Genomic DNA, 26,888 nt, shown 5'->3' with positions numbered 1-26,888 from the left:
TCCTCTCTCCGCTCTCCGCGTTCCTCTCTCCGCTCTCCGCTTCCGCGCCTAGGAAAACCCAGCTTAAGACAAACATAAAATTCCATATAAGTATGGGTCTAAAATGCCTAGATTTTAATTTGTCGGTCTGTTTGTGTTTTTAAGAATTATTTTATATCTTGGGCATTTTTCAAGATAGAACTTTTAAAATGGATATAAATGTGTATTTTAGAAGGTGGTAAGAGCTTGCAAAGTTTCGATCCAATATCTCAAGCCGTTTCAATATGGCAGCCATTTAAAATATTTAATGCCAAACTTAATTTGCAACCGTAAATATTTAGAATATAGTTTCCTGGATCAAAAAGATAGAGAATTCAAATACAAATCAAATGAGACCTTGTTTTTTTAAAATCTGATGACAAACAACCAAATTAGTTTTTTCTAAATTTGTTTACGCAATTTAATAGGACTACCCATACTGCTCTGAAAAATAACAAATAAGAATACAGTATGTTAGTGCTATTAAACTGTGTAACCGAATGTTGAAAAAAAAACTTATTTATGGTTGTCATCCGATTTTACAAACAAGGTCTCATTTGATTTGGATTTGAATTCTCTATCTTTTTGATCCTGGAAACCATTTTCTAAATATTTACGGTTTTCATGAAATTTGGCATTAAAGATTTTAAATGGCTGCCATATTGAAACGGCTTGAGATATTGGATCGAAACTTTGCAAGCTCTTTTCACCTTCTAAAATACACATTTATAACCATTTTAAAAGTTTTATCTTGAAAAATGCCCAAGATATAAAATAATTTTTAAATGTCACAAACAGACCGACCAACAAAAATTTAGGCATTTTAGACCCATGCATACTTATATGGAATTTTATGTTTGTCTAAGCCCCAGAAACAAGTCCACAAAATATGTCCAGACAATTTGGAAACACCCTGTATATTTATATACACTATTCTATTTGATAAACTATTGTGTATGCTAGTATTATTTTGTTTTTAATATATATTGTATCAGCAAAAAAGTTTGATTTGTATGTAAAATTAAGTCCTACTTTTCAGTAAAAAGTCCTACTTTTTGCTGAAAAAGTCCTACTTTTCCTACTTTTTTGAGGTCAAAAACCACTTGGGGGCCTGGGATCTATTACCTAATTGATTATTCAATTTGTTTCATGATTTATTTGGTTTTCAAAAGTACAGCAGACAAAAACCTTTTAACTTTGTCTCACACATTTCTATTTACAAAACAAATAATTTTGGTGAGATTATGTATAGGCCTAGTAGGCTAATACAAGAAATTGAAACACACAGAATGTATACTCATAAACTCTCTGGGTGTGATTGGTGACACACCGGTGGTTAATGAAGTAAACAACGGCAACTCTACAGACTGCCCGTGAGATGATGGGGCTCCTGACACTAAACATGATTTGTCTTGCCGAAGAACGTCCTACATTTAACTCCTAGACAATACAAGAATCTACTGTATTATGTATCAATGTACCGTACATCTTTTTTTCAAACGGCGAAGACTAAGATGAGGTTTTTTAAAAATGGTTTGCTGCCAAAATAATCTGCCATCTAGGCTCTAATTAGAATAAATCAATGTTTTTTTTCTCTTTTTTGTCAACTACTTTTTTGCTTATATTTCACATCATATGAAAAAATCAAATTTTGTCAAAAAACATTAGTTAAAACAATTGTCCTCACACATTAGTACAGAAAAACAAACAAAACACTGTTATTCTCGACCTAGTATACTGATTACCTAATATTATCCTGATTATCGGAGCGGACTAATGTCTTTTAGCCTACCTAGTGACAAAATACCTGGATATGAGTGTAATCTAAATTTTTAATACTATTTGGGTGAATTTCTAATTCAGATCTTCAAAATGTCAACATTACGCTGAGAATACTGTTCCGACCCATTCCTGAACAACTGCCGAGGATCTATACTATTCTTGGTGTGGACTATGACGAAAGAGTGTTGCCTTCCATCACAACTGAAGTTCTGAAAGCTGTTGTAGTAAGTATCTTTCAGTATATTTATTTTTTAGGATTTTTTGAGAGGATAGCAGGCTTACCTGAATGGGAAAGAGTCCAAACTGGCACAGGAAACACAAAACAAAACTTAACACTATATACACAAAACATTAGAATATTTCACTGTCACTGACAGCATTTTCAACTAAGGAAGCTTTTTCCAAGATTTGGCAAGAAACATTGTGAAAAGGAATAGGAAAGATGGATAGATAAAAAGGAACACAATAAGGAAGAAAGAAAATGAGTGTTTTTTCAGTTTGAGGTTAAGGGTGTAGCATAGAGCACAAGGGCCTAGATTTTTTAGGATTTTTTGAGAGGATAGCAGGCTTACCTGAATGGGAAAGAGTCCAAACTGGCACAGGAAACACAAAACAAAACTTTACACTATATACACAAAACATTAGAATATTTCACTGTCACTGACAGCATTTTCAACTAAGGAAGCTAAATATATTTAAGTAAATATATTTCAGTATATTTACTTAGGTACACATAATTGACTGATTAACGGTCAATGCAGTTTACATTGTAATTACACTGAAGGAATTGCAATTTGGATTGAGTTAAATAAAAGTGTTTTGAATGTACGAATGTTGGGAGGGTTAGTGCTGAAATTATGAGTATATTTAGATAACAGTATTCCTTTGTGTTCAGATTTTTAATCCTAAATATCCCCGTGGTAATGAAAACATCGTCTTCCAAGATTGCTGCTAAATGCTGAATATTTCCCGCGGTTGTGTAGGCATCACCAATGTCTTCTGCAATTGCGGACAAATCCTGAATATCTCTCAAAGTTGTGGAGACATCATCATCATCTTTTGTGATCACGCCAAAATCTTGAATATCCCTCGTGGCAACAGAAACATCACCTTCATCCATGATCGTGGTTAAATTCAGAATACCTCCTGTAGCCATGTAGACATCATCATCATTGTCTTCCACAATCGCAGCAAAATTTCAATATCCTTCGCAGTAGGCTACAAAGAAAACACTATTGTCAACAAAAATTGAAAATCTCCCAAGGTCAGGAAGATCAGCATTGTCTCCTAAGATCGCAGCTCAATCCTGAATATCTCCCTGTCATATAGACATCATAATCGTCGCCTGCGATCATGACAAAATTCTGATCATCTTTCGCAATTGTGTAGACATTATCATCTTCCATGACCGTTGCAAAATCATGAACACTTCATGTAGACACTTCCATTGTCTATCACAGTCTGGGAAACTTTATATCCACTCCACAATCGTGGCAAAAGCGTAAATTTTTCGATTGTGCAATCTTTGCAGACATTTTGGATATCGATATCGTTATGTGCTCTACAAGTGATTCTTGATACTTTATACCAATGTCCAAGGTTATGTGGGGTCGAGAATCGAGGTACCCCTAATTTCTAGCAGTGTTTGATCTGGTTGTTTGAACATTTCAAGCAGTGTTTGATCCGGTTGTTTGCAGGCCCAGTTTGATGCTGGAGAGTTGATCACACAGAGAGAGCAAGTCTCGCAGAGAGTCAGCAAGGCCCTTGTAGAGAGAGCTGCACAGTTCGGTGTCATCTTGGACGACATCTCCATCGTAAGTGTTTAGTCCTAACTGGTCCACAACAGTGGAGGTTAAACGATTTATATTATTCATATTGAGAGAAATGAAATTATTTTGTGTCTAAAAAATGTGTTTGTGGATTATGAATTTGAAATTGCTTAGGTAGTTTCATCGGTTAAGTATTGAATTTCACCACTTATGAAAGTGACCAATAATATTTTTTTCTCAGTTTCGCTTGATATTTTATTTCTACCAAATCTCTTTGTTCATCAAGACAGCAATGTACATTGTGTACATATTTTAATTTGAATATGAAAAGAGTGGATGACTATTATGAGATGAGTGTCAAATCTTTGGCTATTGATAGAACTAGATACTATCCATTTGTTGTTGCCTGTTTTATTAATGTAAATAGACGCAATTGAATTGAGTCATCGAAAGATTTCGCTCTTGTCAATTACTAAATTACTTTGGTATCTCTTTTTTAGCATATCACGTTAGTTTTAGGTTAGGAGCTAAACCTAAAACAAGTTTTTTTGTTAGTTTTAGGAGCTATGTAATGTATTTGTTTTCTTACACATTTATTCAGTGAATTCTGCGAGTGTTCCCATACCATCTTGACCTGATTATTCATTGTTTTACAGACACATTTGACGTTTGGAAAAGAATTTACACAAGCCGTTGAACTGAAACAAGTTGCCCAGCAAGAGGCAGAACGTGCCAAGTTCCTTGTAGAAAAGGTAGGCCTAATGATAGACAACATATTGTTGTACATTGTTGTTACATAGTTTAAATTTTTTTTTTTAATTAGGGGAGACATTAGTTCAAACACACACACACAAAACACAGTAACAATATCCAATGTGATCATTTTGATCAAGAAATTGGTGTGCGTAACAATTAAGATTAACAGAACATATCAACCTCCAGGACGGAGGACATTTAAATCACAATTGGATACTGTAATGTAGATAATCTAGGTACTGAAAATGTCCTAGTTTTTCAGTAAATCAGTTTTTACGTGGGGCATTGTGCTCTAAATTAAGTCTACAAAAAATAACCTACTTTTGAGCAGTTCATAAGCTTGTCGATAATTTTTACTCCAAAACTTAAGTTATGTTTTATGTCATGCAGCTGATGTTTTGCCAAACCTCAGCTGTTGAGCTGTTTTTATAAATTACGGCAGGTGGAGGGGATGGAATTGCTTCCCCCAAATAGGCCTAAATTTTATGAATGGAGTATCGTTAAACACACTTTATAGATTACTCTGTCATTGTTGGTTCAGAAACACACCACAAAAATGTTTATAGTGTTTTATAGAAACTTGTTACAAAGAGACCTTTCTGACCCAACTTGTGCATTGCAGGCAGAACAACAGAAGAACGCAGCAATTATCTCCGCAGAGGGTGATGCTACTGCTGCAGCAATGTTGGCTAAGTCATTCGGAGACGCAGGTGAAGGTCTAGTCGAATTGAGACGAATAGAAGCTGCTGAAGACATCGCATACCAACTGTCTCGGTCACGTAATGTCTCTTACCTTCCACCGGGACAAAACGTACTTATGAACCTGCAAGCCCAGTAGCATCGTTAACTCTACCAATAGACTGAGTGTTGCGCATTTTGATTGTTATATTGTACAATGTTTATATTTAATTTTGTTACATCTTGAGTTACTATGACAAAACTTATTTTTTTTACTGGGTGAAACTGTCAAATAATGTATTCGAAAACAGTTGCCAGCTATCTTTATTTGTCCATCATGTGTTTTTGCAGTCATTGAATTTTGTAGTTAAATTAGCCTTACAATAAAAATGTTTGTAAATTTCACGACTGTTTTTATCCTTTTTCTTTGATGCCGAGACATCTGAAAACCAAAGGAAAATTTCAGCCTGTTTCTCTTTGATGCCTAAATCAAACAAAAGTGAACAAAGCAGGAAGGGAGCAAACAGCTCGCAGTTCTCGGCAGCGAGGTAAACCTAAAGTTGTGCTGCCTAGTCTTCTAATCCCTATGGTCTTTGAGTATTGCCATTCTTCTCCTGTGGGTGGGCATTTAGGTATCCACAAGACCATTGCGAAGGTTAGGTTGCGAGGGTTAAGTTGATGGTTCAGATGGGTTTGGCCTCCTTCTCATACTCTTAACGACTCAAACTCAACCCATTTCAGATTTTCCCTTAAATATATTTATTAGGTATTCTCTGGCACACAATTCCTTCCAGCCTAAAAACCTGCGAGTTTTTTACCTTGCCAGACAATACTTACCTTACATCCAATTTTTATTTCTTCAAACTTTGTAAATTTCAAAGCCAGTAGCATTTTAACTCAGTTTGATAGGAGGTCCAATCCCTGATCTTGATATTATGTTCGGAAATTTAATTGTGTTCACAGTAAAATATGCATCTAAATAGATGTAGACACAATAAAATACATAGGTTTTGTAGAGGCAGGATTGAGTAAAATACAAACCACTAGTAAAAATATTTTAACATTTTTATTTACAATTTTAAGACATAAAGATTGCTGATGAGATGTTTGCTTTTGTACAACCATTGATTTGGTTAAAACATTGCTGTTGTAAATTCTTATATGGGAATATTCCAAGCATGTTTTCAAGTGATTTTTTAAGCAGATTTTAAAACACAGCTTTAGTGATATTGATGGTTTCATCATTAAATTTATGTCATATTTAACATTGATGAGTATTAAGACATGATATTCCAAACTGTGCTATGCTGACCAAAAAATTACAGTAGAAAATATTTGTGAGCACAGTATAAAGTTTTGCCTCGTATTTAGCTGAAACTTGAGCTTGACAGTGGTAAGTATGCTTTAGTATGTAAATATGACGTCTCTAATTTCAGGAAATAAAATAAATTATAGTGTATAAATTGTCTTTACGTCGTCTCATTACATTTTAAACTTTTCTGATAAATCTGTTGCTCTTGTAATCAACAGTTTTCTTCTCTAGTTACAATAATAAACTATTTCAAAACCATTTTTAATTTCCAAACAAATACATCTATATTTTAAATGTAAGTGTTTAAAAATTGTTTTAGTTACCAATAACTATGAGATGTTTGTTATGCAAAGGTCAGTTTTTTTTTACTTATACTACAAAATCATGTTAGTCTTTAATTTTAGACAAAAGAAACGTTTTTTTAAAAGGTAGAAAAACAAATTCTACCTATGAAACGAAAACATTATAAACATATACCAAGATCATTATCTGTCACTGTAGTCATAAGGTCTTGTATTTGTAATAATTGTTTTATAAAATTTGGTCAGGCCCGGTTTCACTGAAAACTTTTATATGGAGAAAAAAGGGTGTTACAGTGATTACAATATGAAATGTAACACTTACAAAAAAACAAATGAATGTTTGCAAATATTATATGAACGCACATAAACTTATTAGATAAAATCACTTGCTCTTTACAGAATAGTTTTTATAACCACTCAATTAAGTTCTTGATAAACCTACCCTGTGTTTTTATTCAATGTGTCTATACTTTTGTAAGTTTCTAATTATTAGGTTAACATTTTTTAATGTGACACCCTAACAAAAAACTAAACATACTGAAAAATTCACAAGTTAAAAAAAACATTAAACATTTAGAGCAATTATCACAAAATTGGTGTTACAAGTGGCATGCAGTGCGACTAATTGTACGAAACATACAAATATTTGTTGGAACTAAGGAAATAAACATAGCTTGTTCACATAGGTAACCTCAAGAACCGTTTAATTTCCGATAAAGGATTAGTGGTTAGCATCTCGGGCTTTGGTGAGCGGTACAGGTTTGATTCCGGACATATCCACAAAAACGTAATGGGTTCCTTAAAAAGGGTTTGTGATTCTTTAACTGAAAATTTCACTGGCATCAAACTTTGCACACTTATATCTAGGTACCTAGGGAACATTATATCAAAAGTCCCCATTAATATGAGGCAAGCTCTAGCGGCAATTAGCAAAAACAGGGCACCTTTTTTGGTTTTTGGCTAATATCTCAAGAACCGTTGGTTGGACTTAAAAGTGGCTGTATACCAATGAAAGACCAAAAAATTTTCAACAAAAATGACATTAGCACTTTTATTTTATTCCTAATGGTTACCGAGTTATAGGGCTTTAAAATTAGGCGTTTTTTCTCAAACTATCGGGGTACTAACAATGGTGCAAAGTAAAGTACAGACAATTTGAGGAAAAAACCCCATATTTTAGCGCCCTACAACTAACCCTATAACTCTGTAACAATTAAGTTTGTTGATAATTTAATTATCTTTCATTTAGTATTGGTCACTTTTAGCTCCGACAAACGGTTCTTGAGGTTAAGTCATTAATTTATATATTTTGACTGGACTATATGTTTGTTGAATGAGATGCCAACCTCTTTATAAACAAAAAATATTCCAAGTATTATGTTTTGTCTGTAACCATTCTAACCAGGCCTTGAAGACCTTACAATTTTAAGGACAAAAAAATTATATTTGCTAACACTAGGTGACAAGTAACTACTAATAACAGTACAAATAACTGCTAATAAAAATTAAGTAACTGAAAATTAAATAAGCCGAACACTGCACAGTAGTTTTTATTTCTGCACAAAAATTTTGTTGATTTGTGTTGTGCAAATGTTTATACGTTTACTGCATTTATTTAAGTTCTTGAGGGTACTTAAGATCCAGTAAGAGATAAATTCAATGTAAAATAATACAAAGCACTTAATATTACAGTAATTGTACGTTACAATAGTTTTCAGATTAAGAAAATATATTTTACTGCAGTTTATACTACACAAGTTTAATAATCTAATTAGTTATAACATATAGTGATAAAACAAACTTTTATGGTATTACATCATACACATTATTCTTGAGACTAAACACATGAATAAACCTATCTGATTTTGTGAAGTATTTATAACAATATTCAAAGACTAAGGTTTTTCCTGGACTAATGTTAAGGATGAACTACTTGCTGTTACCAAATTGATACGCATGATTTCAAGAGGAACATATATATCAGCATGAGTCTGATACAAAATGATTGTTCAACAAACTAACAGATGATTGTATCCATCTCAACAATAACTATTTGTACATATTTGCAAGTACGAGGGGAACGATTTACAAAAATATTACAAGTTAACATTCAATAAGTTTCGAATAAGACTAGAATGTGTACAAAAATATTGCATGGTTTTACTCGGTAAAGTTGTAAAATAAATCAAGTATAGCCTAGTTACGCGGTTTGGTCATAAAGTCTGTGCGAACTAAGTTGAATAGTGCTAAATGGCTATGTACAAGCAAACTGATGACACATTTAAACCCTGTCACTGTAATAGAAGAGACGCCTCATCACGTTGTTTGTTTGGTAGCAAACTCGTTGAGGATGTCCCAAGCCATATCTAGGTCATTCCGGGTGATTCCCAGGGCTCGAATGACCGCTTCTTGGGAATATCCTACAAAATATGAAAATCACTATAAGTTCCAGAGATGAGATAATACATGATGGCTACCGTGGGTTCCCAATTTTGCATCTCTGCCACCTCCTAACCTGACTGCTCCAGACTCCTCGGTTCGGCGGCCATACACATCACACGGAATTCTGACACCTCTTGTCAGCAGAACAATCAGGCCAAACCATCGAACGTGATGTTGCAATGGATGAGCCGAATTCTTTGTGACACACAATACAAATCCAATTAAATTGCAAGCTGGCTAGTGTGGTTGTAAATTGTTTCTCTTGCTCAATTGCCGATAGCAGTGGCTACAATTTATAATCAATTAGCAATCTGGGTTAGTACACAGAGCAATAAGGAACAGAGGAGACATTCAATGGTACAATAATTAAGCAGCGTTTAGCACTATTTGCTGGTGTCTGGGGTAAAGGCTCAACACCGCCCTCATGTACCACAACGCTCACGGTGGAGGAAGACACTATGCCCTGTGCGATAGGAATATCTGCACAGTGCTCGTCGCTCGGGCTCTTCTTGCTCGTCACAATTAACGGCACAACATACTAGAGCTGAAAGCGCACGGTCGTCCCATAAGCAAGTTTCTCTGAACCTTTCTTCTCTGGTTAATATAAAGGATATTCAAATTTATCCTGAATGAAGCCTACATCTAGCCAAAGTAGAGGGAGTTTTCTGTACATCAATGACAATTGACAACTGTTTGAACAGGTGTTCCTGATTATTGTTGTAGATATATCACTCACCTTGAGATGTGAGCTTGGCGATGTGGTCCATGTTGAGGTTCTCGTATGCCGAGGCAGGTGAAGGAGTGGAGGGGGGGTGTGGAGGGAGGGTGAGACTGCTGGACGAACTCTGAGAGTCGACAGACGACGCTCGGGAGGGACCGTGCACTATGCTCACATTAGCGCTCAGCTCCAGGTTTAACCTGAATTGATTAAGGTGTTGGTATCATTATTACATAGGCCTGGTCAATTTTGTAAGTCAATTGCTTCTTAGAAATCAATCTAATATTGATGATTTACCGTGACCTGTTTCATCATCAAGAAGAATGTCTAAAAAGGTAAACTTAACTATCTGCATCACAATTTTTAAGCTAGGAAAAATTCCACAGTACAATTTTAATTTCAAAAACACATTTTGCATAGGAGTTCTTTTTAAGAGAAAGATGTAGATCATTTATATGAAAAATTAGTGTCTAGGCGTTGAAATTACACAAAAAATACAAATTTAACACAACACTAAAACTGTTCTATCATTGGATTTCCCCAGAAATAACTGGGTTTTACAACTTATACACATGTTGGTTTTATACTTTTTTCCTTCCTTATTTAATTATTTCTTTTGCTAATTGCACAAGATTTAGAATGAAAGAATTCCACGTAGATGTGGGGCACAGTTTGAATTACATTGTTTAATTGACGATTGCATGTCATTCATGTATTCAAAGAACAATAGGGGGCCTAAAATTGATCCTTGTGGGACGCTACAATTAATTTTAGCCATCCTGATATGTATTGTGTTCCATAATGATTTTCCTCTGGTACCTGTTTTCTAAATAGGAATTTACCCACGACAAGGCTTAATCAGAACATTTACAGTATTTTAGTTTAGGTTTTACAATTATTTTGTAATCAACACAATCAAAGACCTTAAATACATCACATAACACAGCTGTATAATACATACAGCAAGAAAATAAATTCATAAATAGTGGAAAAGCTAGACTCCAAAGTCCTAGCATAAACTAACCAACACAAGTAGACTTCCCATCCCATTGTAAATTTTGAAGCTAGTTTTTTGTGTCTAGTTCATGGTTCGTGGTGGCTAGTGTTGACAACATTTTTTTTTCTATTATTTTAGAGTTAATTTCATGATTTATGCTTTACTGTTTGGTATATAGCTAGAGGATGAGTTATTGTTTATGATTATATCGTTTTATTTGGTTAAACAAGGTTTTAAATTACTGAAATAACAAGAAACAAAATGTAAACAAAACACAACCTATAAAGTGCACTGGCAGAACTAACGATAAAATTGGCTTCAGCTGTTCCATAAGGATGAGAAATCTACTAAGGGCCCCATAGTGTTTGATAGATAGTGTTTGACTGTTTGATCTGTGGTCCTAGCATCCAAGATAAACTACATAACTTACACCTTACAGTTTTATATATAAAAGAGAAAAAAATCATATCTGATGCATTAATGAAACAGCCACAAAAACTGTCATGAAATACTGATTTAACAGTGCTTTGTAATTTAAAACAGGAGAAAACACTTTAAAAATCTTTGATTGTATATAAACTACGTCAATACTGATGCTAATTTTCACAACAGTGACTGCATTTACCTATTATCTGCTGGGGAATATTTGGCTGTTCCAACACCAGTTGAAATTATAGGTGCCTCCAATCCCGTTGTCAAACCATAGATCGGTTTTATCACAGTGATATTTCCTTAAACAAAATAATAAATGTGTTAGAATGGAAACAAAAATCAGTATGGTTTCTTTGGCAATAGGACAAACAAACAGAATCAATCGGAACAAACAGAAAACGTTTGTTCACGTTTTTCATGCTAGTTTATTAAAACAAAAATATACAGAATCCTCAAAAAGTCGGGGAACTGGTAACAGCATTTTATTTTTTGAACCAATTGCAGATAATGCAAGGAATCTTAGCACATATGTACCACACCTAAAATCCTAAAAATCTACTTTTTGAAAGAAACATATTTTTTTCCCAACTTACTGGGGATGGTTCATGAGTTGAAGGAGACCTTAAATGAAAGCAAACGTGGAGTAGTACATGAAATGATAGATCTCTGTTTGGACAACACAGTGCCGCAGTGCAAAACCGATGGGATTTAAAGTTACAAATTTGTGCTTACTGACCTTCATCTCTTGCCTTATCAGCCACTTGGCTCTTTTCTAAAACTTAACTTAAAAAAATTGCCACAGGAAAATTAGTTATGTAAATTAAATAACTCAATTTATGAATAGTTCTAGTTAAGCATTCTTCTTGCCCCAATTGGTTTAAATTATTAATTTTTGTATGGTGGAGGAGGGAGGTAATATACCTGGTAGGATGATAGTGTTCTCATAGCTAGGCTCCTCAGAGAGGGGGGCAAGCTCCGCATAATGAATTGGTGGTTCCGGAGGTAGAGGTGGGGCAGACGGGAGATCTGCGGGGAATTGATGTGTGGTGAGGGATTTTGTAGGCAGCATGTTGGCAATCGTGCTGGGGATGGTGGGGCAAGACTGGTGGCGAAGGTGGTTTCTTGCAGTCTGTAAGATGTCGTATCTCGACTCTGCTGATAATCCTATAGAGGAAAATACTTTAAAAATCTGAGGTAAAATACTTAACTTATTTTGCGAAAAGTATTTATTTTTAAATGCTTAAATGTTTAAAAGGGAAACAGTCTAACTCCTCAGTTAAGTACCTGAGCTGTATGTACACCAAACCATTGATCAGCTTATCAAAAGCAAAGAACTGATCGACAGTTTAAAGAGTAATATTTCCTACATAACCCCATAGTGTCTTCAAGAGAATCAAACCTGACCTTAAAAGTCCTAAACCGTAGCTGGTATTTTAGTAGGTTGACAGTTCCATATTTAGGTTTTGGGATTAGAGATTCGGAATAAACTTTTATGTTTCCCTTTCAAAAGATTCTAAATTTCTGGTCTTGATCATCACTACTTCAAACACCAACCAGAGCTTGAAGCTCCCTAGCTAAGTCCCTGTCAAAATAAGGTGACTTAAACTATGTACTAAGTATAAAATATACCATTGATGTTAGGCGTCTCATCAGACATGTGGTGGGCGGGGGGAGATGGGCTACTAAGCGGGGGCGGCGGTGCTTCCTCACTAGGAACTGTCAGCTGGTTACAACTGAAACAGAGGGACATAGTTGTATATGTAGTGCGGGTTGGTCTGATAATTTTAAAAGATTTTTGTTTTTAAATTTTCACTGGACACTAGTGAACCCCGCTAATCCAAGCCCATAACATCATAATCATAACATCCTACTAATCCAAATAACTTATCGGGATATATAGAGGATACCTTATTAAAAAAATAGCTGATAGGATTGATGTAGAGATCTCTAGGTTTACGCCATTCTTTTTCTTTTTTAATTCCCTCACATTTGATATGTCAAAAGGGGTACCTTGCAATTTAAAAATTTTAAGTTAAGGGTAGAGGGAGAATCGGGGTGAATGGGAACTTCACATTAAATTAACAACAATTGTGGCCCCTACATCAATAGACGATTCCCACAAACTGCTTATTTCTATCTATTGCAATTTTTACATAACTAAAGAAGCAAGTTAAAAAAACACCCTATATATAATATATATATTTATATATAAATTTTAATAAATGGTGTTTTTGGCCTGTGGTGACATCAAAATGAAAAAGAAAATCGTCCCGGGCCTAAGTCCCTAATAGGGAAATTCACTAAAAACCGCCAGCCTTCATAAATTCTGTTGTAGTTTCTTCATTTGGTTATACAATCTTCTCAAATGAAAATACAGTTAATTTATTCATGTGCTTATCTGATACCTGATAGAATTGGCAGGTGTGCCGAGTATAGGGGAGGCACGGCGGGGAGGTAGAGGTGGAGGGGGAGCAGTAGCTCTTCGGACCAACAGTGGTGAAGTTCCCGGAGATATCATTGGACTTCTCCCGCCCTGAATGATAGGAGACAACAAATCTTAAAATGTTATAACGCCTACAGCCAAAATAAAAATATAGCTGACTGTCTTATAAGACATTGTGGGGAATATTTAATCATACAGTAAATTGACTACACTCATTTCAACCAGTACTTCATGGAGTACTTGAAACACCTGTTTGTTCCTAAGCAAAGCTGAACCAAATTAAATTTACTGCTAAGCCTTGAGAGATTTTACTATCTGAGGAGGAAAGAAATTTAAAATCCCCTAAAAGATTAAGGGAATGTTTGGGATATCAAAATTATTCAATGTTCAGAATGCAAACGTATGACAATATGACAACATATGACAATATGACAAAATATGACAACGTATGAAAAAAAAACAGTGACCGATTGGCAAGCCAGATTGTAAACAATAAACATCTAAACAGTTCGCAGTGGGCTCCCGTTCGACAAAAGAACTGTGCAGTTTGAAAGCTTGGATTTAACTACATTTGCTTATGACGCACGGCCATGGTGCGACAACCGGCTCAGTGACTATAGAATCTGTAAGACAGTACGGTTTTCTGCCGTCGTCAAAACTGTGTAGTGGCTCTCATGCTTTTCTTAACACACTACTAAAAAGATTTTTTCGCACAAAAACCGTGTTGTCTAAAAGGAGGATAACTGTTATTTTATTGAAATACGACACATAGGACATACTTACAAACATATGACACTTAACAGTTGAATGAAATTTCACGTGTAATTTAATTTACTTGTGACAGTAGAATCTGCAAGACAACACGTTTTTCTGCCGTTGCCAAAACTGTGTAGTGGATCTCATGCTTTTCTCAACACACTACTAAAAAGATTTTTCCGCACAAAAACCGTGTTTTCTTAAAGGAGGATTACTGTTATTTTATTGACATACGACACATAGGACATACTTACAAACATATGACACTTAACAGTTGAATGAAATTTCATGTGTAATTTAATTTACTTACCCTACTATCAGCAGTTTCTGTGCGAGGGGAAAGCGCAAGAGCTTGAAGACAACTATTGTTCATATTCCAATTGTTCAGGTCCTTAAATCAAAATCATACAATTATTACTAATTTCTTATATTTTTACCCCACATCACACCGAGACTATGCTTATAAAATATTGGCCCACTTCAGTAAATCCTACGAAAAAGAAATCTTGAAAATTAGGAATGATCCCATAAGTTGAATGGAAAGAAACACAGAAATTGCCGTACCTTCCGAATTTTGATTGTATAGTTACTTATACAAGCAAAAGTATAAGTGTATACTAGTAATGGTCGCATCCAGGAATTTTGAAACTAAACTTTTATATTCGTTGATCGATAGTACACTCTGTTCATAAAATGGCAATGTCACAGTACTGTATATTACGACGTCAATAACCTCTATGGTTAGTCAATATCCACAGTACTGTATATTAGTCAATAACATCTATGGTTAGGCAATGTCACAGTATAAATATATTACGACATCAATAAATAACCTTTATAGCTAGGCAATGTCTAGTTATGTCTAGTTAGTGCATGCCTTATAATTCTATTCTAAAAAGTTTTTTATTTTTTATTCTTAAATCATGAATCCGAATCTTTTCTTAGGATTCTGTGGATTCGAGATTCAGATTCGACACATCCCTAGTGTATACACAACGCAGTATGAAATGCAGATACTGTATAAAACAGTCAGCAATCATTTAACTGAGCTTACCTTATTATTGTGGGAGGGAAACTCATTTAATAAATGATTCAACTCATGTGTAAAATACAATTCAGTGCATTATTTTTTATTGTCATAGCTAACCTATGAGAAAAAGGATTGACGATAACGTTTCAACATAGAAAATTAGGTCTACACTATAAAACAAATTGGATCATAAGGTAAGCCTTAGATTTTAACAATTTTTGATTACTTAAATTCGTTTGGTGAATCAAAGGTTGTTCCTGATAGTTTGACCTAACGCTAACATTATAGTTTTTTTAGAGCTTTGTGGTTTTAACCCTTCCCGGACGGGCGAAATCATGACAAAGAAAGGGAAAAAATTATAGGAAAAAAAAAGAAATTAATTTTTTTATTTGTGTTTTGTTTTACAAGTATACATAAAATAAACACAATGGAACACTTCATACTGTCAAAATAATTTTTTTACTTGTTTCTATGTGGATATATTCTACTCGGATGAGTAGAAAAGCAGCAGATATATCCGCCACCCGTCTTTGAGGATATGACCATGACAACGTTAGGCAATAAATAAAGGACAATATATAAACAATAAATAAAGACAACGTAGTGTTGAGCGCGGAACGTCGAGGGGGAGCGTAGGAGAGTTGGGTGGTGCGCGGGAGAGGGGTCGGCGCGAGAGAGAGGGGGGAGTGCGGGAGAGAGCAGGGAAGTGGCGCCTTGGTACCGCGAAACATCTGGTTACTGCTCAAGCACCTGCCAGTCTGTCTGAAGAGAAGGCGGATATATCCGCTTCCCGTCCGGAACATCAAAAACCCGTCCTTTATTGCCAAAGACTTAGGCGGATATATCCGTCACCCGTCCGGGAAGGGTTAAAGTGGGGTGCAAAATTGAGTTTGTGAAAGAAAGCTATTGATAATTTTAAATTTATATGCCTATCTCTTATTATATCCCAAACTTGGATCATAGTATCTAGAAATTGAACCTTCACTTTGGCCTCAATATATAAAAAATAATGTATACAACAATTCATATACTGTTAAAATACAGAATGTTACAATTCTCATATTATGCACCTATAGTTAAGTAAATATTGCAGGCATGTCAAGGGGATGAAAATTATGTTCAGACAGGTGATGTGAGTTGTGAAACCAGTGACGAATGTGAGGATACAATTCATCTATCTCCGTTCTCATACTTCATTCATATTTGGGGAAAATACACCCATTGGCGTTCAAATCATGATTTGTAAAATTTGGTCAGCAAAAGTTGGATTGTGTTTCAGGATTTTTACCATGGTTTAGGGCAAATAAAGCAATGTGTCAATGTAAATACACTGACTGAAGCCAAATTCCTAGAACTTAGCAAATATTGGCAAAACACCTCAAATTATTAGCCTTCTAATTTTTTTTTTTTTTGCATTTAGGGTCGCAATACTTGTAATTATTAGCACTGAACAAGTTAACTGATTAAAACTATCAATACCTCAAATTAAAGCCTATAATTTACTGTTTATTTTGAGTCTAAAAACATAAATAATACTCTGGAGCTATTGATTTTTAATCATAGAAAAATCTTATAAAAAATTATTTTTATGTTGGTTGTTCACCTTGCGTTTGCTTGAAACTTGTCCGATTTGGATACCTAATAATAATGAAAGACGGTATTTCACTGAAGGTTCTTCGACCAAAATATATAGGATTATATAATTATAACTGGTGAAATACATCTTAAATTGAAGTAGCATTTTGAAAATAAATCAAATTTATGTTTTTTGGTCAAGTAATACAGTAGATTAATATATGCCGGTGCTTGATGTGAAATCTGTGCGTGCATATCAATTTGAGACTCAATCATGAAAATCGGTCGGTTAGAAGAGCCAAAAGAACTCGGAAAAGAAAAATAAATTTTTTTAAATATATAAGATGAAAAAACTCTATTATCTATTGGTTGGATATCTATTGGTTTAATTTTTATCATTGTGATTTGATTTTTATTTTTTAGTGATAACAATGTTTATAATGGAACTTGACGATAGAAAAGAAAGATGCATACACAACCACTTACACTTGCGATTTCAATCTTATTACCTTGTGAACAAATGAGAGTATTTAGGATATAAGGGCTACTTATAAGACTTGGGTAACGTTATGAAGGTTTGAAAAAGAGGTACTCATTGCAGATATTGGGGTTTTATTAAAAAATAATTTTCTGCTATACTTGGCTTGAAATATATTTAAGTTTAATTATTTTTTCTATTTTGTTGGTTCTGAAGAGGACACTTATCTAATACATTCACACAGCTGTTCAAATACATACTGAATATACACATATGTATGAAAAACTGCGCGGTCGTGTTTTGTGTACAATTTGTTTCTTGTTATTCAAGTAATTTAAAAACTCAACAGCTGGTTCAACTAAACAATTTGATATGTTCATTAGCATTAAAAAGTTAATAGGTTTAACAACAGGGTGCAGCACTAATTTTTTTTATTTATGACTTGACCAACAGCTACCTTGCAGCTTGAACAGCTAACTTGCAACCAAAAGGTGAGTGAGCGTAGCGAACGAACTTCAATCTGGAGGTGAGTTAGCGTAGCGAACGAGCTAACCTGAAGGCAAGTGAGCGTAGCGAATGAGCTCCAACCTAAAGGTAAATGAGCGGAGCGAACGAACTTCAACCAGGACGTGGTTGAGCCATGCGAACGAGCTCATCTTGAAAATGAACGAGCATTTGACATAAAACCACACTAGAACAGGACGACGTCTGTCGGGCCAGCTAGTAACTTAAAAAAAAAAACAAAAACTGAATTTTGTCTACACTAGCGACTTACATGAACTAGACACAAAAAACAAGCTTCAAAATTTACAATGGTATGTCTACTTGTGTTGGTTAGTCTATGCTTATACTATCAACAAATTAGTTTTACTTTTGATGTTGTACAAAAATTAACTGCTGCCTTGACTCAACTGTTTTTATCATTATTGAATTGGTTTTTGAAAAGATGATACAAAATAACCTGAAACAATTTTGGAATGAACCAACAAGCTCAATATGAGCTTTTACTTAATGAGTCGCCGCATTACCACAAATAATGATTAGGCAGCCATTATATAATGGTAAACCTCACCTATTCATTGGGCTTAGCGTTATTTATGTAAGGGTGTAGGTTTAAGTGTAAATTGTTTTTTTATTTAGGACCCATTGTGTTAGTGTTCATCTTAATCTGAGGTAATTTGGGTTAACTGGCTTTCACCTATAGTATTCACTTAAATTTAAATTATTTTATTGCTATACTGATTCCTACTTGTGGCTTTTCTGGTAGTTCACACTCTCACCTTTAAAATATGATCCACCACAATGAAGTGTAATGTAACAACAATTAGGGGTTTTACTATAAATTTAATTTTGTCACTATGCAAGTAAAACAGACTTAAAACAACACCAGAATTTCGACTGTTTCCTCAGCAAAAACATTTTGGTGCCATAAATTATTTTTTGTCATATTGCAGCAAAAATGGCCGTTTTTTATGCATGCGTTGCGGGTCTAACTCTAGTAGTATTTTTACTCTCTAGGGAGTAAAAATCAGCTGTTGCCAACTCAGTTGTAAATTTTGATTTTGAGTTTAATTGATTGTAGCTTATTGTTGCCTTATTCTAAATAGTTTGACATATCACTAGTATAATGTACACTAACACAATTGTAATAGACTAAACAATTGAATCACCTAAACAGCTGCTTGTTAACCATTAGAAAATTAAATTGAAAACAAGTTAGAAGTATGTAGTTTTGAGTTATCTTTAAATGAAAACTATTAAGTTTTGTAATATAGTTTATTCAAATAATGGTGCAATATGACAAAAATAAAGTTCATCAAACGGGCAAAAAGTGTCTTTTCAACCCTCGCCCATCATCAGACCTCAGCTTCGTCTCGATCGTAAAACTTGAGCTCTGGTCAAAAAGAGTCACTTTGCGCCCTAGTGATGAAATATACTATTATAAACACTATTATAAACACAAAATAAAATCAATCAAGTAGACAATATTTATTATTTTTTTAGGGATGGACAGGTCTTGAAATTTTGGGAAATTTTAAAATTTCGCTCTACGAGACAAGGTTCTATTTTGGTTAAGATTTTTTCAAGACGAGATTTAAAAAAATTAAAAATCTTTAAATTAAAATAAAAAAAATGGAAAAAAAACGCCAACAGAAAATCAATGCAATACCAGCAATACAGGAGCGTGTTGATGTTGCGTTTCTTTTGCGAAGGCGTTTTTATTTAATTATTTGCATGGAAATATTGCTTCAATTGTTTTTTTTGTTAGTGTAAGCAGTGTGAGACATGTTTTACTACTGTAAACATAGCCAAAATAATTCACTCCAAAATCATTCCAAAAATAACACAAGACTGAAAAATTGTTACTTGATACTTAAATAGTAATATTGTTGTTTTAGACTTATAAATTTCATATTTTACGAAGTTGAACTATACTAACTGATATCTCCGTGTTTCCTATGCTGAAGAGTAACTATTTTTAATACGTTAGGCCTGATTAATGTATATTTTTTTATACTGATGTTTTTATTAATATTTTTAATAAAAGGCTTTAAATAATTTTGTCTATTATTATTTTTTTTTTATTTAGAGCAGTCTGTCATCAAATCCAATCTAATAAATCCAATCTCGTCTATCCCTATATTTATTATTCATTTTAATTCCAGTTTGTTCGTATTGTTTTATCCCTGAAAAAGTTAATAACGGATCACCTTTGCAAGTACCTGAAGCTGACGATGGTGTTTTAACACTGATACATGTACTACTAATTTAAATTTGACAACATTTGTTGAGCTGCGATGAAATGAGGTAAGCAATTTAGTCTGACATGTGCAACAGCTCAGGGGCTAAGGACATGGATTTTAATAATGAAATGAAAAATGGCTTTATTTAAGAGGCGAAGTTAGGAATAATATAAGCTAACCAAAACCTATAAACTTATTTAACTAGGCCTACTTTTAAAATATTCTAAAATTATAAAAGGAATTTTGAATCAAACAAAATAATATATGATTAAATTTTAATTTACCAAACAGAGCAACAACAATCTTACCATATCTTATCATATTTTACATCACACATTTATACCGACCGTAAATCACAAATTAACAATATATAAAAATCACAAAATCATACCTAAACAACAATTTATTTTGATTCTTTACGACCTTTTCTGACAGATAGTTTATTAGGCAATACTAAAAGCAAAACAGAAAATGAATTATAAAACTCAAAATATATATAAATGAAAAAAATAAAAAAAACAAGACTGCTTAATGCTTATAAAAAAAGTAATATAAAAAATACAACAACAAAAATGGATTGTTAGTAGAGATTTTATCAGTTTTATCAATAATTTTATTTCACATAATAAACTTGGTAATATTAATAAATAAAATAGTAAAATACTTTAATAATCCTTGTCAACCTTTTTTTTTATGTAAGAGAAACTTTTTGGGCATTTAATAAAACTGTCTTTGGGGAACAATGTTTGTCTGGAAAATAGCTTTTTAAAATAGAATAAATTAAAAGAGCATTACCGTAAAACATTTACCAAAATAATACCCATGACAGTAAAATGCAATGCTGTATTATGTTATTGGATTACAAGTGAAAAAGACGATATTTAACTGTTAAGGCACATTCCCCAAAAGTAATTTAGAAAATCTTGGAGAATGCTTAAACGGAGAATCAATCTAATGGCAAATATTTTGTGTCATCAATAAAACTTAAGTTGGATGAAAAAAACTATAAAAATATCAAATATTTATAAAAAATTAAATTCTTGTAACAAAGTGACAAGATAAATAATCCATCAGTGAGTCAAAACCCATATAAAAAGTTCCAATCCTACCTAAAACATCACCTATCAACTTTCACGCTGAACCTTATAAAAATAAATAAATCTGCATTATATTGCACTAGTATGATGTATAAAGTTACTAATTACTAATGTATTATACATTACAAAAATACTATACATATAAAATATTTATAACCTCTTGACTTGAAGGTCGAAGAGCGGGCTATGTACTATTGATATTTGGTTAATAAAATGTTAGCATACTCAAGAGTGCAGACGGAGGCTAAGTCAAGTTTGCAGCTTGCAAAATCTCTAAATAAAGTTCTAGAAGGTAATAATTTATTTCTCTGAACTGAACAGTACAAAATTGTAGGGGAAAACGGCAACAAAATCAGTACATATACAATAATCCTGTCCGGTTATCTGTTGTACCTATGTTGACGAGTATATAGCCAAAGTGACCGACTTGTACGAATGTGTGAATTATATTGGTAGCCATTAAGAACATTCAACGTCAAATAGGTCCCAACGAGGAGTGTACTGAACTTTGATTTCAAATTACAAATATTTTGTTGTACATTACTTAAAATTTTAGCATCACAGTATTAAATAAGACATCTATAAAACTACAAAATATTAAATATTTTGTTCCTTTTCAAATTATTCGTAACACCAATGCATCAATTGCATTCTATACAATGCAAGAGTAGAATTATTAAGTGTTATGCTATGTTTTTATTTACGATAATGATAATAAATCTTGAATCAACACATAAATTAGTACTGATTGTAACCTATGCATGAACCTACCTATCCTCTGTCGGCACTCTTACTTTGCTAAAATCATACACTGATATTCGGTTAAGGAACTGACTTTACTCTATAGTAGACAACACATCATGCAATGCTTAGCCCGGGACCATGCGAACTGTGTTACAATGCAGATCACAATGTGGTTAAACAATTAAATGTCTCGGAAAACAAACAATCACAAGTAGCGTTCATACCATGTGTTCCGTATTCAAGCATCTACGCAACCAGGTGAATCCAGACTTCATTCATATTTTGTTCTGACCCTTGCCCTGTCACGTGATGTCTGGCAATTTCCCCCATTCCTCATGTACTCTTCAACCCGGCATCATGTTCTCGCCATTTTCCCTAGTTTTGTATTATAATATTCCCCTACTCTATTTGTGGCATATAAATTGAACTTATATTATCGTATGTTTATCTTATGTATTTATTTGTGACACACCTAACAAAAAAGTGAACTGAATAGTTAAAAACTGTATTCAAACTGTTCTTGGTGCAACTACCGGTCGCGTACGCGAAAGCTGGCCAGCAAACATCAAGTGCGTCAACGGTCTACTAGACATCACTTCAGTAAAAAGGAAGGTACCAAATCACATTTCTTCCTATTTAAAAGTTTATTATTTTGTGCTCACAGTGTGTCTCTAAAGCTGATCTTAACATAATATATCTCACATCCCTCATTTTTTATACAGTCCACCATATCGAAGTTTACCCCCCATTCGCTGGTCCTGTCGACCCGGACTACATTTGCCAATTAAAATATAATTGATACAGTACAATAATTTATTTCTCAAATGAATGTTTATGATCAGTGTCACATCCCTAACTGGTAATATTTTGTCTTGTGAAACATTATTACGAACAATTTTAATGTCCATTCCTGTTTCATACCAGACAATTATTTTCATGTTCAATTTGTCACTGCCGCCACCTAAATCACGTCAAGTTAGGCCTACCTAGTTTGTCTTGAATAAATCAAGCGTAGAACATTTTTAGGATTGAATATTTATTCACATCTCATCCATAAAATCCTTTTAAATAATAAGGTCTCACAATCAATTCAGTCTTATTATTTGGGTTTATAAATAAAATTGCAAGTTAGTTAGTAGTTATTTCCCTGAAATATTCTATCCCATTGTCCGCCATTTTGCAACAACGTTCTGTCCTTTGCGATACACCTGGTAGTTGGTAGTTCTCAACTTCGCCAACAGATCGCTCTGCGCTACATGGCAACCAATTACCTACAAGATTAGTGAAACGGTGGAACTGAGGACGAACCAATCACCTGTCTGCTATTAAACTGAAACTCAACTCATCAAAACTCTGTTCATCTACATCAGCTGTTTGTTTAAATATAACCCGATATTGAATTGAAACATATCAACATAACCTGCAAGTTTGTTTATGTTGTTGAAAAATGAAGACATTATTTATTTAATCAAATACTAATTTGAAAAGGGTCCTGAACTGGAGAAAACTGGTAATTATTGTTATTGCTATGCTCTCTTTATTCATTATTGTAAATATTATTGTCAACAGAGATTATTGGTGATAATAACAAATTGATAATTGACTTCACTTTACTATTGAAGTTGAATTGCAAATTGATTTATGCACTTCAGTAGGCCTAGATTTATGAGATCATTATTAATTTAAGATTTTGGGCTATTTTATGAAAACTCATCTATTCTTGTTGTGTGTTATTTAATTTGTTTGTTCATGATGAGATTCACTACCCTACAAAGAAAAGCAAACTTGTTAAAAACAGGTTTCAGAAAATAAATAAATATTTGTCAAACCAACTTCCTCGAACTGAGGTCAAGAATTGACTCCTGCTAATATACAGCGTTTACCACAATTATAATGAGGAGGTCAGAGATCTATTTACTGACTTTAAAACTTTATTTAATAGAGTTGTGACTGATGACCCTGCTTCTGATTGTGATGAGGAGGAAATCATTTTCAATGCATGATGAACTTTCTGACTTGTATGTAGCCCCTTATAAGTGACATTAAGTTCTTTTGCCAGTTGAACCTGTTGTAACACCTACTCCACCTCCAGCTTCTCTGCGCCTGCCTAAATTTGAGTTGCCTAAATTTAGTGGTAACTATGAAGAGTGGGTTAGTTTCTATAATATTTTTGAAGCCTCTGTCAATGCGAATAATTCTGTCTCCCCAGTGAATAAGTTTCAGTATTTGCTTAGTGCCCTGAGTGGTGAGCCCTTAGACTTGGTTAAGAGTCTTAATATTACTCCTGAAAACTATGTGGTAGCCTTCGACTTCTCAAGGATCGCTATGAAAACAAGAGACGTATTGTCACTCAGCTCGTTACAAAAATTCTGGATTTGTCGCCCATTTACTAGTGGTTCGCTTAAGAGCTTGCAATCATTTCTCACTGTATATAAGAAAATACTCAAGCTTTGAAAAACTTAATCATGACATTACAACTGAAAACACCCTGTTAGTCTTAACACTTTTAAAGAAGATCCCAGCTGATATTAGAAAATCTTTTGAAGACTCTCGCGCCTTAAACAATGAGATCCCTCTTGTTAATGATTTAATGACCTTTCTTGAAATGGAAATTCAAACGTTTAGAAGGTGCTAGTATTTGTCTCAGTTCACCATCTACCTCAAAGTATTCCACTGGCCTAAAGTGTCCTAACAAACATAACTAGGCCTAATAAGTTTACGCGTGAAAGTAAGCACATTTCACCAACCATACAAAAACTGCTCTTGTCGCCACAACCAACTCTTGTAGATTTTGTCAAGCTGCAGATCACAACATATACAAGTGTCAAAATTTCCTAGCTAGAAGTGTGAGTGAAAGATCTGAGTTTATTCGCAAGAATAGGATTTGTACAAACTGCCTCGGTTATCTCATAACACAATCAACTGCCCCTCAAGTAAAGTGTGTCAGATTTGCTCCAAACATCACCATACTCTATTGCATGAGCCCACACGTAGTTCACTTCAGTCACAGTCAAGCTATCAAACTAAGCTGTCTCCTCAAAATAAGACCTACACACCTAATTCATCTTCAAAGAATACAACAACTATTAATCCTACTGCTCTACAAACGTTAACGCTTTTGTAGGATTGTCTAGTCAACTCCAATCCAACTAAAACCACAATCCTTCTTGGTACATGTTTAGTTCATGTCTCTTCACAACATGGTCAACATACTGTACTCCGTGCTGTGCTCGACTCCGCTGCCCAACTTACCCTTATATCAGAGAAAGCTATTCAACTCATCAACGCCCCACGTACTCGACTCCATGATGAAATAAAAGGAATCTCTGGTGCAGTTATTAATTCTAGAGGTATCGTACATGTCAACATGTCTGCGATCAATGGAAATCCTTTGGCTAAAAACCATCCTTGTATGGTTTTGAGTAGTATCACATCACCCCTGCCTCAGATACCAGTTTCACACCAGGTTTAAGGAATCTTTGAAACATTTTATCCTAGCCGATCCCTGTTTCGATCAGCCTGGAGAGATAGATTTACTTATCGGTGCAGACTTATTTGCCCTAACCCTCACAGGCGAACAGCATAGATTAGGACAAAATTTACCTCAAGCTCTTGGGAACCATTTTTGGTTTTGTTGTGATGGGCCTCGCTCCTGTAGCCTCTGTAGCAGGAAACTCATCAAACACATTTCCCATCTCACTCTTGACAACTCATGATTTGGATCTTCATAATTCACTTCAAAAATTCTGGACGCTAGAAGAACCCCCAATACGGATCAAGGCTCAGACTGAGGAAGATACCCTCTGTTTACAACATTTTGAAAACACCCATAGACGTGATGACTCAGGTCGTTACATAATCGAGCTGCCCAAGAAAACCAAAATCATTCCCCTCTGGTGAATCTTGTACCAAAGCACAATTGAGACTTAGCTCGATGGAAAGGAAATTCTCTAATCAACCCGAGTTACAAAGGCTCTATTCTGAATTTATGGATGACTACATTGAATCAGGTCATATGACTATTTGTAAAGAACCTCCTACCTCTGAATACTATTATTTGCCTCACCACGGTGTCTTCAAGGAGAATCCCCCGAATTCAAAAATACGTGTTGTTTTTGACGGCAGCGCTAAAACTACTAATGGCATATCATTGAACGACATTCTCATGCCTGGTCCCAAACTTCAAAATGATATCAGTGATGTTTTATTGTATTTTAGATGTCATAAAATTGTATTCACCTGTGACATACGTCAAATGTATCGTCAGATCTTGGTTTCTGATAAGGACAAAAGTTATCAAATGATATACTGGCGCGCTAGTCCAGATGATCCACTCCAAACGTACAAACTCAATACAGTTACATATGGGCTTAATTGTTCCCCTTTTATTGCAATCAAAACCTTGCACCAGCTAGTTTTGGACGAAGGTCAACCATACCCACAAGCTTCTGATATCTTGACCAAGTCTATCTTCTATGATGATATTATAGCTGGAGCTGAAGATCTCGATAAAGCTATGTCAGCTCAAAATGAACTGAAAACATTGCTGTCTAAAGGCGGTTTTGAACTCCGTAAGTGGATCAGTAATGCACCCCAACTCTTGGATCAGATTCCAGTCGAACACAAAGAATCACCAGTGGAGTTGACTGATGGTAGTGAGGCCTTCTACAGTGTATTGGGTTTAAGATGGGACCCCAGAGACAGACATGCTCTCATACAAAGTAAAGAATGTTGAAGTAGGCCACTTGCTAACCAGAGAATGATTCTCTCAACAATCGCTAAACTCTATGATCTCCCAGGATTTCTCACACCTGT

General features: G+C 34.4%; 2 protein-coding genes across 5 annotated transcripts in view; one reads left to right on the top strand and one right to left on the bottom strand.

Moving 5' to 3' along the window:
* The window catches only part of LOC128999684 (protein l(2)37Cc), a 102,101-nt gene that overhangs the window by 5,671 nt on the left and 69,542 nt on the right, over nucleotides 1-26,888 (top strand). For 2 of the 3 annotated variants that reach the window (XM_054426309.1, XM_054426308.1), the window contains exons 4-7: nucleotides 1,882-2,024; nucleotides 3,498-3,614; nucleotides 4,226-4,321; nucleotides 4,948-5,408. The exons of the other annotated variant lie outside the window; for it this stretch is intronic. In XM_054426309.1, coding sequence (XP_054282284.1) covers nucleotides 1,882-2,024; nucleotides 3,498-3,614; nucleotides 4,226-4,321; nucleotides 4,948-5,163 — 572 coding nt within the window. In that variant the 3' untranslated portion in view covers nucleotides 5,164-5,408. Of the gene's footprint in view, nucleotides 1-1,881; nucleotides 2,025-3,497; nucleotides 3,615-4,225; nucleotides 4,322-4,947; nucleotides 5,409-26,888 lie in introns of those variants that run through there. 3 annotated transcript variants of the gene reach the window in all.
* Nucleotides 6,771-26,888, bottom strand: part of LOC128999677 (E3 ubiquitin-protein ligase CBL-B) — a 216,910-nt gene continuing 196,792 nt past the window's right edge. For both annotated transcript variants that reach the window (XM_054426297.1, XM_054426299.1), the window contains exons 8-14: nucleotides 14,716-14,796; nucleotides 13,612-13,739; nucleotides 12,836-12,939; nucleotides 12,128-12,370; nucleotides 11,400-11,505; nucleotides 9,796-9,977; nucleotides 6,771-9,037 (exon numbers count right to left, since the gene is read on the bottom strand). In XM_054426297.1, coding sequence (XP_054282272.1) covers nucleotides 8,934-9,037; nucleotides 9,796-9,977; nucleotides 11,400-11,505; nucleotides 12,128-12,370; nucleotides 12,836-12,939; nucleotides 13,612-13,739; nucleotides 14,716-14,796 — 948 coding nt within the window. In that variant the 3' untranslated portion in view covers nucleotides 6,771-8,933. The remainder of the gene's footprint in view (nucleotides 9,038-9,795; nucleotides 9,978-11,399; nucleotides 11,506-12,127; nucleotides 12,371-12,835; nucleotides 12,940-13,611; nucleotides 13,740-14,715; nucleotides 14,797-26,888) is intronic.

The sequence above is a fragment of the Macrosteles quadrilineatus genome, unplaced genomic scaffold (assembly GCF_028750875.1).
Source record: "Macrosteles quadrilineatus isolate MER2022 unplaced genomic scaffold, UCM_ALF_1.0 Scaffold_8__2_contigs__length_117827958, whole genome shotgun sequence".
NCBI lineage: Eukaryota > Metazoa > Arthropoda > Insecta > Hemiptera > Cicadellidae > Macrosteles > Macrosteles quadrilineatus.
This window is presented reverse-complemented; position numbering and strand designations above follow the sequence as displayed.